The sequence below is a fragment of the Typopeltis vanoorti genome, chromosome 7 (genome assembly GCF_054136105.1).
Source record: "Typopeltis vanoorti isolate ZY-2024b chromosome 7, IOZ_Tvanoo_1.0, whole genome shotgun sequence".
NCBI lineage: Eukaryota > Metazoa > Arthropoda > Arachnida > Uropygi > Thelyphonidae > Typopeltis > Typopeltis vanoorti.
In genome coordinates, this window is record NC_143555.1 from 122,231,521 (window position 1) to 122,244,177 (window position 12,657).

A 12,657-nucleotide genomic window follows, 5' to 3' on the forward strand; every position below is an offset into this window, starting at 1 on the left:
GTTTGAATACATTTGACTTAAGTTTATTGGTTATTTTATCCTAATATGGTGTTGAAAGTTAATGCCATCAGAAAGAAAACCAACATGAAAAGAGAGAGAAAGAAGTATGAAATGATATATTCCTTTTTACTGAGAGCCAAAACACAATTTTTCGCACCAAGTATAGTAAAGTCATGATGGGACAAGGTGACTGTTAAATAACCAAAAAACTATCATTAATATAAAATTGACACACACACACACACACACACAGAGAACTAAAGAAGCACACTGCAAAGGTGTGCTTCTTTAGTTCTCTGTGTGTGTGTGTGTCCTGTTCTGTGTGTTTATATCCTGCTTTTAAAGTACATTAAAAGAAAATAAATAAAAGGCAAACTTTTAAAAAATTAAAATGGAAAACTTTGTTGTTTTAAGAAAGAGTGATTGGGATTTGTTTTATAGCTTTATTATTCTCCAAGTTACTTTTTTTTTTTTTGTGCATTCATCAGAACCAACATGCCATGGCAGATACTGCAAATCCCTGCCAGAATACCAGACAACCCTCTTTAATTTGCCAACACACTTGACTTCTTCCTAACAAGCTCCCCTTCCAGTATACTGTGGTTGTTGGTCCTTCCCTTAGAAACTCGGATCACAACCAAGTCTCTTTTGCCACAGAACAACCTTCACCAACCAGGTTCACAGTCTTGTGTCCTTTGGCACTACAAGGGTGCCAACTAGGAGGACTTCCCGTGACTTCTATTTCTCCTCATGGGAAGGTCCAACTACTGAAGCAGTAGTTGGACCTTCCCATGGTCCAACTACTGCTTCAGTTCTTCTGATCCAAACACCTGCTCAGACCAAATAACAGAAATCATCCTCACAGGAATGAAGGCTTTCATCCCTTATTCTACTTCAAATTGTCAGCAAGCATCCAAGATTTGGTTCTCAAAAAAAAAAAGTGCCAATGCTGTCAAAGAAAAAACCTCTGTTTACCACAATTGGCTCAAGACCAAAACTCTAGCTGCTCTCTCTCTCTACCTATACTGCATTTCACAACAGTTGCAAAAGAATCATCATCAAGTCCAAGCTAGACTTTGAAAGGGCCAAATGCTGCAAACTCACCTCTTACCCAAATGGCAGTCACTCCTTCTGGTCCCTTGCCAAGGCCATTGGACACAACTTCTGCCCACCCAGGTTTCCACCACTGTAAATCACCTCACCAAAAGACATGATTTACTGCATCACTTTTCCCTTCCAATTCCTGCATTAACAACCTGTGGAAAGGTCCCTCCACTCCATAAAGAACAGCTCCCTTCATGTCTCCCATAGTCATTCAACAAAAAGAAATCTGAAGAATCCTTAATAACCTGAACACAAACAAGGCAACTAATCCTGATGGTATCCCACCTATTGTATTAAAAAAGAATGCCCTAGAACTAACACCTATCCTGTATCACGTCTTCAATCTATCCTATTAAAATGGCATCTACACTACAACATGGTAACAGGTCCACATCCAATCGATCCCAAAGAAAGATGATAAAAGTCAACCAATAAACTACCATCCAATTGCTCTCAGTTCTCTACCATCTACCATCTCAATTCTTCAGTTCTCTCAAAAATTATGGAGAAGATCACCAAGAACCAATTCTTGAACAACCTATAGACATATCAACTAATCAGTGATAGCAGTATGGATTCCACAACTTGCGATCTACAACTGATCTTCTTGATTTCACCCACCTATGGATTCAGGCCATGGAGAAATTTGGAGAAACACGTGGTTGTCCATGACATTTCAAGAGCATCTGATCAGGTTTGGCACAGGGGCCTACTTAACAAACTGCCATCCTATGGTCTACCTTCCTCACTCTGCAACTGGATCGGCAACTTTCTCACTGGTCACTCACTTCATGCCATGGCGGACGATTTACTCTCCTATGTTTTCCCCACCAATGCAGGGTTCTATTCTTTCACTCACTCTCTTCTTCTTGTATATAAATGAACTGCTCTCACAAACTCCCAATTCTGTCCATAGCTTTGCTGAATGACAGTACACTCCATTCCTCCTTTACATTCGACAAACCTTGTATTTCAAGTATTAGAATCCTCAAGATCTACTATGACCAGGGACCTGAACTCAGATCTCTTAACTATACCCCAGTGGAGCAAGGTTAACCTTGTAAACTTCAATGCCACCAAAACTCAGTTCTGTTTGATCTCTTGCAAGAAAGAGCTTGCATCTCTCCCCCCCTTATCTTCAGTAATACCGAGATATCCAAACACAATTAGATATCTCTCCTTGACACTTTGGACTGACCTGCACCTCTAATCTTTCCTGGCACAACTATATTTTAACTATAGCATCTGCATCCTCCCAAAAAAACTTGGTGTACTTTTCTGCACAAGATACTACTTCACACCTTCTCAGCTGCCAACTATATACAAAGCCCAAATCCATCAGCCAATGGAATATTGCTCCCATATTTGGGATGGTGCACCAAAACCCTCTCTCTAAGATTGCTTGATTCTATCCAGAAGAAGGCAATCCAGCTAATTAATAATCCCTCTCTCACAAATCCACTTCAATCCTTCTCAGACATTTGGTTTCTGCTTTGCAGCTCTTCTAGAGATACTTTCATGGACAGTGCTGTGCTGAATTGACCACTATTATTCCTCCACTCTCCTCCAAATTCATTAAAATAAGAGCCACTGTTAACTAACACCCTTTTACAGTCAATCTTGAAATTCACCAAAGCAACTTCACTGCCTCCTCTTTTATTCCATCTACTTCTGTCCTTTGGAACAGCCTTCTCCCTCACTCTGCCTTCCCCAAAGATTATAACCCTCAGCTGTTCCAAAGAACTCCTGATCTCTTCTATTCTTCTTGCCCACACACAGCATTAATGTTCTATATTAGGTTTGTGGCATTTCGTGTTTTTTTTTATATATAATATATAAAAAAAAAGGCAATATAGTTAATTCCTTAAACATTTAAGGAATTAACTATATTGCCATAAACGTTGATAATAAAGATATTATCAATGTTTCTCACAATTTAAGATTTAGTAAAAAATTAATTTCAAACTATCTAGATTTAAATTAAATGCATAAATGAAAAATCAAGTTAAATTAAGCTTTAAATAAATGAACAGATTAGCATCTTGATATGGATATGGTATCTCTAGTGATAAATCAACAAATAGATAAGTGAAAATAGGGTTTCAAGATAAATGACTGCAAACAACTCATGGACACAAAAAATATATATATGAAAATAAATAGCATTATATTCTTGTTTTGTTTGTTTGTTTTTTTAAAAAAGGACATATGATCTATTTAGATATTGACTTGAAAGCATTGGCACCCTTTTTCTGAGATATATATATATATATATATATACACAGCAAACCCTCGATTAATGAACCTAATGTGTTCTTTAAAACAGGCACATTAATCAAAAACCCACTAATCGAATATAATAACCTATGGTAAAAAGAATAATTCGTTCCTCAAATTTCTTTTTTGACCCTTAATTTTTTTATAAAAGAATTAAGGTATATCTCAGGATCTAGTTAAAGGAATATGCTGAGAGACAATAAAAATATTCAGAATATAAATTTATTATTCTACTTCTTAACAAAGAATTGAGCTAACATAGTTTGGCAGGCATTCTGTTTCTTTTTTTCATACAACTGACGGTATGTCCCTATTGCCTTTTCTACTTTCTACTTTGCAAATTTTACTGCTTCTCTCTTCATCAAGGTCAGCCTTTAAGTATTGGTTTTTAAAACTTTGATTGTAAGAAAAATATTTTCAAATTCTTTCTGTGAAATCTCTTTGGACTTGTCAGTGATTATGAAGAATGACTATGAAAAAAGTGATTATGAAATATGAAAAAAATATGAACATTTTTTTCATATTCTTCAGGATCTTCCCACTGTGCATCTAAATTTAGCAGGTCGGAGTCCTCAATTTCTCAGAATGAGATTTAATTAACTTAGATTCATTTGAAAAGCCTCTAAAATCATTTGCGCAATGTGGAAGAATGTGTTCCAAATGGCTCGTATATTGCTAGCAATAATTTCGTTCGACTTTGTGACTTTATAATCAGGCTGAGATTTCTCTGATTTGGCCAGAAAAGTCTTGGAAGCTTCCAAAAAAGGACAGTTTCATCGACATTAAATATTTGTTGGTCACAAAAGCCCTCTTCTTGCACAATTTTCTTCAAAATCTCTTGATAATTTGCACACTTGCACTTCCTTATCTTCATCTGAAGCTTTGCCTGTGATTAAAACATTATGTAGGCTATTTCTCTTTTTGAAATGCTCAAACCACCCAGCACTAGCATAGAATTCTTCTTCTTCTTTTTCATCATTGATAGCCCTTTCTTTCAAAACTGCAACAAGACAATGCTTTTGATTTAATAAGGTCAGTGCTTAGCAGGATCCATTTTGGGTTACAATCTTCAATCCATGTAGAAAGAAGTCTCTCTAATTCAATCATTATAATACTTTGATTTCGAGTGCATGCATGATGAACTTGAAGCAGCCTTACCTTTCTCTTTGAATTCAGCAGCTTTGCTTAAAATTGCTCTTATAGTTGATTCACCCATTTTTGTGTTCTTGTCCTATCTTTGCTCTGGACTCGCTTTGTTCATTTTTCTTTATTATTTCAAGTTTTTCCTCCAATGAGATTACTTTTCAAATCATTTTCACACTTCCACTTTTTTTGCTCACTAATTCTTTTACTCGTGATTAAAGGTTGGCAAATACTTTAAAATAAAATAAAAAAAAAAGTAAGGAAAACAATTGCAAAGGAGGCACGAGATGTGATCACCAAAATGCTATGTAATTAGTAGACGACATAAATTTTGGCAATAAATTTGGAACATAGTGTACATGGAAATAGTGTAGTACTGTATGACATTAAAAAATAACTTTGTAAAATGTTTTAAATCAGTAATTAAACTATTTCATCCTGGTGAATGATTTTTTTAAAAAAATAGTTAGCCATAAAAAATGTATAGATAGAAAATTTTTAAAATCTGTAACATTTATTTTTAAGATGTATATATATTGAATTTTAGAGGCGCACTAATCGAATTTGGGTATAGAAAAAAAATGACGTGCTAATCGGAGGCACATTAATTGAGGGATTGCTGTGTATATATATATATATATAAAATAGTGATATAGGAAATTTAACAGAAACGATAAATTTTTTAAATGTTCAATTTAATTATTTATACCTTTTAATTCTTCAATTTTAAATCTCATTATTTGGGGCCCTTAAATTGGTCCTAATTTTTGGGGCCTCAGCTAGAGCATCCTGCACCTCTAACTATGGCCCTGGATGCATGGTGTTATGAATGTAGTAAATGTACAAGGATAAATATAGAAAACTCACTGCTTGTGCCACTGGAAGTTATACCTTTTGTCCCCTTGTCAAAGCTGTTTCTACAACTTTTGTTCAGCTGTGATATCTCCTTATCTCACCCTAATGGTAGCAATGTAATCCTGGCTTCATTCTTCTCTTCCAACTCCTGCACAGATGACAGGATCCCAATAGGATCCTGCCATCTGCGGAAGAGGGCAAGAAGAGGGCAAATTACCCTCTTTTTGGCCTAGAACATTGCATTCCATGCTTCCTGTGACCTTCTACTAGAAAGACATTAGAAGAATCGTGAATCACTTGGATACAACAAAGGCAGCCAATGCTCATGGAATCCCACCCACTGTATTCAAGAGATGTGCTCCTGAACTAACACCTGTTTTCTATCATCTATTAATGAAACTGTACTCATCTGGCATCCACTCCATAGCATAGAAGTAAGCAAACATACAACCACTTCCCAAAAAAAAGTGATAAATGTCTACTACAAACTACAGACCTATTGCTCTCACAATTTTATCCGAAGTAACAGAGAAGGTTATCAACATTTGAAGAATTATCATCTAATTAGCGACTACCAGTGTAGATTTATCAATCTAGATCCACAGGTGAACTCCTGGTCCATATCATGCACCTCTGGATTCATTCCATAGGAAGGTTTGGAGAAACATGTGCCACTGCACTTGATATCTCTAAGGCTTTTGATAGGGTCGGGCAGAAAGGGCTTCTGAACAAATTACCATCATATGAACTGCCTTCATCCTTGTGTAACTGAATTACCAGTTTTCTCTCAGATTAATCCCTACATATAATGGTGGATGGTTTTCTTTCTTCAGATTTTCTTGTTAATGCTGGTAGCATGCTCCACCCATCCTACTCATATGACAATCCTTGCAGCGCTCAAACATCTCAAACTTCAAGATCATTTGTAATAAGTGCCCTGAACAATAATCTCCACAGCATCCTTGACTGAGGTGAAAACAACCTAGTAAACTTCAATACTTCCAAAGCACAGTTTTGTTTGTTTTCTCACAAAAAAAAAAAAAATCTCAGATTCTCTATTTACTTTTGATAATGCTCAGCTCAACAGTCAAAACCAAATCTCTCTTCATGGACTGACTCTTACTCCAAACCTTTTCTGGAATATTCATATCACTCCTGCAGCATCATCAGCTTTCAGAAAACTTGGCATCCTTTTCTGCTCAAGATAGGCTTCTCTTCTGAACAGTTACTTACTTTGTATAAATCTCAAATCCTTGGAATACTGCTCTCGTGTTTGGGGTGGTTCATCTAAGACTTTCCTAAAAAAAAATTCTTGATGCTGTTCAGAAAAGGGGAGTTAGGTTGATGAATGACATGTCTCTTACAGTCTCTCTTCAGCCACTTTCCCATAGAAGATCAGTTTCTGCATTGTGTTTCTTCTACAGATATTTTCCATGGCCACTGTTCAGCAGAACTACAGGAACTTGGCCAACAGCTACTCTACTCAACATCCCTTCACAGTTGAACTGCATATTCACTAAACCTGCTACTGCCAGTCCTCTTTCACACCATCCACCTCAATTCTCTGGAACAGCCTTCCCATAAAACATTTCCAGAGGATTACAACCTACAGCAGTTCAAAAAGAGTCAGATTACTCTTTTTTACTCTTGGCACTATCATATGTCTTGTCCAAATGTACAAAAATTCAGATATTTGTTATACACCAGCAATTTCTGAATTATTTTTCTAGAAGTAGAAATGTCCACAACATGTGGCATTTATTTGCTATAGGCTCTTCTGCCTTTCATGTGTGAAAGTAATATAAAAAATTTTTAAAAAATTATGCATGCAATATATTATAGTCAAAATCCAAAAATTCATTCTGTGAGAACCACTGGTGAAAAAATTTTTTTTTTTTCTTGTGGATTTTCTTTTTTTTCTTGAATTTTTCATATCATTTAAAATGGAGTGTCAAGTTAATATACATATAGTAGTATCTACAAAAATATGAATGATTTGAAAAAATATTGCACTTTATTTTTTAATTTGTTTATAAATATTTATTTAATTTTTTTAATTTTATTTTATTTTTTAATTGTATTTAATATTTTTAATTTAATTTAATTTTTTTATAAAGTTTATTTTTTTCCTGTTATCTTGAAATTAAATAATACTCAATGAAAACGATCTTCACCTTCATTCTCTAGCTGTCTGCCCTCTTCTTGTTCTTGAAGCAATTCAAATGTTTTATCAACCCGCCGACCAAGTAAATATTGCTCTTTATCTACAAGGGCTGCAGGACCCTGATACATCCAATCTAACCTTTCAGCTTTCTTTCTGAGGATAAACAGTTCATAATTAATTACACTTCAGCTAAGAATATTTAAATAAATAATGATAAAATAAAACTAATAAGAAAACCTGGAAAGCAAAATATTTAAAACCTGGAATTTTACTGGATTTTCTTGACAATTAGAAATGAGTTTTATAATTTCATGTTCTTTTTCACCCAAACCATAAGAACAGAAATAACCTAAAGATACACGAGGTAACAGCTATACTTATTTCTTAGAACTGGGTCTGAAAAATTGTATAGCCACTCCCCAGCTTATGTAAGGATTCCATTCTACAAACCTTTAGTTAACTCAGTTTGATGAATTCTGACTTATACAGAGTCAAAATTCAAAGTACCTACACAGTAATGGGGAAAATATCAATCTAGTCATGTAAATTGAGGAAGTTATTTAGAACCTTTTTTACCCTTCATTCAAAAACAATTATTGCAAAAATGCCCCCCTAATCCTTTAAAATCATATCCATTGTTGATGTGATGAGACCTAGTTCACAACAATGGAAGAAAAGCTCTGTTCTCCTTCATAATTTATAATTTGCTTTAAATTAATTCTGTTATGCTTGTGGAAAGGGGGAAGAAGCCCTGCAGTCTATTTGTCACTTTCCCATAACTGTAAGGAAATAGTTCCCAACTTTGCGAGTTAATTTTCCTAGCGAAAACTCCTGAAGTGGGAAAAATATTTCCTATAGATGTTAAAAATAGAGATTATATTCTCAACAATAAAATCTGACCACAATAATGTTAAATAAAGGTCAACATAGCAATAGTTTATGCTTAAACAATGATTTATTTATCCAAAGAAATGTCCAAAGAAATGAAAACTTAAAATTTTTTTAAGAAAAATCCAAAGTATGATAACATAGCCTTTAAAATCAGGCAAATTATAAGTTGTTTGTTTCCAAGACAGTCTTCCCTTTTCTATAAAAATTCACGATAGTATGCATAAGCATTTTTTTAAATCTGTTGCATCTATTTCCAGTGTGCTCAAAATTTGATTCTTGTGACTTGAAAATTTCAATTGCTTTTTCTATGTGGTGAAAGGTTTCATCAAGTTCCTCGAGAGCGAAGGAAGTTTCAGCCTTTAAATATTCGTCCTCAGCCTCTTATTCCAAAGAGGTCTTCATTTCTGAGCTCTCCATTGTGTGATCAGTGACATCAGTCATAGAAACAGCAAGTTGTGATTGATTAGCAATATTAACAACCACTTGTACAATCTCTGCTGGTTCATGAAATCCTTCAAAATTATCAATAAACAGAGGACAGAGTAATGTTGCAATAAAAAAGCACAGCTGTACTGTATCGCTACATGCATGGTTTGAAATACCATATTTATAAATGTTTAGCATCTACTTATTGTATTTAATGTTTATATTTTTGATTTTGCTGAAACTTGAATAAGAAAAAAAAACTCGTAAGCCTGGAATATCAAAAAGTGGGAAATGCCTGTATAATCAATGTGGCTGCTGTCTCTCATCTTACACTCAAGATCATATTCAAGATCTACAATATCTCATCTGTGAGATACTGTAGATCTTGAACATGTACTGTATTCAAGATCTACAATATCTCACACAATATACTCTTGTCTGAGTGTAATGTGGAGTACATAGTATCTCCCACAATGTATTCTTGCATTACAATCAGATACCTGTTGCTATTATTGACAGACAATACTATTGCATGTGCTAGCATAATAATAACAGCAACAGGTGACTGAGTGTAATGTAAAAGTACCATGTGGGAGATACCATATATCTTGAATATAATACATGCACAATGAGAAATACACAGTATCCTTTCATGCAAACCACTACTTAATTTATATTCCAAGCATAATACAACATGCACATGCTTTGAAATTTTTTGCTTGTAGTTAATGGAAATATATACATAAGATTGGGTCTACATAATCTGTGCTTATGTAAGCTAAGGAGTGGCTGTACTGCATATATATATATATATATATATATATATATATATATATATATATATATTTTAAAAACGTAGATTTAATGACTAAAAACCGAGATAACTTATAAAGATTTTAATAAGAATAATATGATTAGTTTTGGCTTATAACAGCCTTCCTCAGGTATTCTCAAAGGAAAAGAATAGTAATAAACATTGAAGTATCTAAACAAACTGAAAATTACAGGTAAAAATTGCCACACATAATTTATACATAAAAAACGTTGTATTTTTTCAAGTTGTTCTAACAGGCGTGCCACTGTTTATTGCAAGTGTGCATGCAGGCTCACGCGAACGCCAATATTGAATAACTGCAGCATGGCTATCTGGGATGTTATAACTCAAATTGTTGTTTAAGTGGACAGGGTTCAAAAAATACAACGTTTTTTATGTATCAATTATGTGTGGCAATTTTTACCTATAATTTCCAGTTTGTTTAGATACTTCAATGTTTATTACTATTCTTTTCCTTTAAGAATACCTGAGGAAGGCTGTTATAAGCCAAAACTAGTCATATTATTCTTATTAAAATCTTTATAAGTTATCTTGGTTTTTAGTCATTAAATCTATGTTTTTAAAATGTATCACAACAACTGAGTAAAAGCCGATTATCACATCTATAGCCTAAATGACGAGGCGTCTCTAATGAACATACAAAGGAATTTTAAAAAAACATTGAAGAAAATAAGATTGAAAATAAACAGGTTATCATCATCATCATCAAATTCCTGCCATGTACCCTCAAGGGTTGTACAGGATATGACAATACTACATGAAAAAATTACATCATTACTAACTTCCTATCTACAATTTTCCTCCAAATCAGTCTGTTACTTGTCAAGACTCCAACATTATCAGATCTTATATTTCTATCGTCTAAGGCACTTTGTACCGTATCAATCCACCTATATCTTGGTCTTCCTCTGGGTCGTTTTCCTGCCAACCTGGCAGAGAACACTTGTTTTGCTAATCTTTCCTCTCCCATTCTATTTAAGTGACCATACCATCTGAGATTAGCTCTGCTAACGCATTCCTGGATGCTGACAATGTCAAGTTCTTTCCTAATATCCTCATTTTTAATATGATAGTGCCATTGATGCCATCTGTTCACACCTCTAATCTTTCTCAGGACTCTCATATCTGCGGTCTCTAGTCTTTGGTCAAGTGTTTTACTTCTGACCCAGCTCTCAGATCCATAAATTAAAATTGGTTTGAACACAGTCTTGTATACAGCTAATTTAGTGTTCCGACTAATTTCTTTCTTATTCCATATGAATTTATTCAATTGACTTCCCACGATACCAGCTTTGCTGATTCTGTTGTCTATTTCTATATTTAGTTTACCATCTTCAGTAAAAATTGTGCCTAAGTAGCTGAAATGTTTTACTTGTTCCACAGGTTCTCCATTCACAACACAGTTGACATTTTCAATGATTCTGCCTATTTTCATTGTCTTTGTCTTTTTATTGCTGACCCTCATACCATATCTATTACAACAGCTATTCAATTTAGTCAGAGAATCTTGCAGACTTGTAGCAGATTTATTTAGAAGTATAACATCATCCGCATAAAGCAAAGAGCTGACATTAACATCTCCAATTTTGATATCAGGTTTAATACCACATTCCTTCATAATGTGATCCATATAGATAATGAATAACAGAGGGGATAATGTACATCCTTGTCTCACACCAGATTTAACATTAAACCATCTTCCTGTACTTCCTTCAATTCTAACTGCTGACTCACAACTCAAATAAAGACTAAGTATTGCTTGATATAATGCCCCATTGACACCATATAACTGCAGCGTACTGAATAGCTTCTCTCTTGGCACCTTGTCATATACCTTTTCCAAATCGACAAAACTTAAATACAGATCTTTGTTATATTCCCATGCTTTCTCGACTATTTGGTGTAAAGTGAAGATCTGATCCTGACAGCCTCTATTTGGCCTGAATCCAGCTTGTTCTTCACCCAGCTTTTCTTCCACAATTCTTCTCAACCGTTTCTCAAGTATACTTGCATAGATCTTGCCAGGAACACTCAGTAGGGAAATACCTCTGTAATTCTCACATTCAGTTTTATTTCCCTTTTTATATATGGGTACTATGAGAGCACTACTCCAATCATCGGGAATTCGTCCCTCTGTCCAGGCTTTCTGAACTATGCAGTGCAGCCACTGTAAGACTCTTATACCACCATACTTCAGCATTTCTGGTCGAATATCATCTACTCCTGCTGCCTTTCCACATTTCAAGCCTTTGATGGCTTTTTCTACTTCAAGTATGGATATGTATTCCTGACTGCATGCCTGGTCAGTGTTTTTTATCACTGTGCTGTCATCACTGCTTGTTTCATTTAGCAGTTTTTCAAAGTAATTACTCCATACTTCAAGGATATCTTTTTCTCCTGTTTTCATTTCACCTTTATCATCTCTAATTCCTTTGACAGCACTCTTTCCTCCATTCCTAAGCTTCTTCAACCACCTCCATAATATCTTACCACCTTATTGATATTTATTTTCTATGTTCTTGCTAAAGTCCTCCCATGACTTTTGTTTAGCTAGTTTTACACAGTGTTTAGCTTTCTTACATTTGTCTCTGTATTCTGTAAGAGTAAAAGCTGACTTATTTGCCAGGAACTTTTGATATGCTTTCTTCTTTTCCTTCACTGCCTCTTTAACTTCCTGTGTCCACCAGGGAGTTCTGATTTTTTATCCTTGCACACAACCTCACCACATGCCTCTCTGGCAGAATCAATCAATGTTTCCTTCAGAGTTTGCCACTGAATCTCCAAGGTTTGATTTCTGTTCTCAAACTCTTTCATTTTCTTTTCAATAATATTTCTGTATTTTAGTCTACAGTTCACATCTGAGAGCTGCTCAACTTTTATTCGCTTTAAAACTTTCTTACATGTTATTCTTTTCAATATGAAATTCAATTTTATCCTGCTCAAGACTAAATAGTGATCACTT

The 12,657-nt window shown here is 34.6% G+C and overlaps 1 protein-coding gene across 1 annotated transcript in view; it reads right to left on the minus strand.

The window, feature by feature from the left end:
• The window catches only part of LOC150105010 (pre-mRNA-splicing factor CWC25 homolog), a 115,515-nt gene that overhangs the window by 80,609 nt on the left and 22,249 nt on the right, over window positions 1-12,657 (minus strand). Inside the window, exon 3 of the mRNA XM_090396099.1 lies at window positions 7,554-7,696. Within this exon, the coding sequence (XP_090252225.1) occupies window positions 7,554-7,696 (143 nt within the window). The remainder of the gene's footprint in view (window positions 1-7,553; window positions 7,697-12,657) is intronic.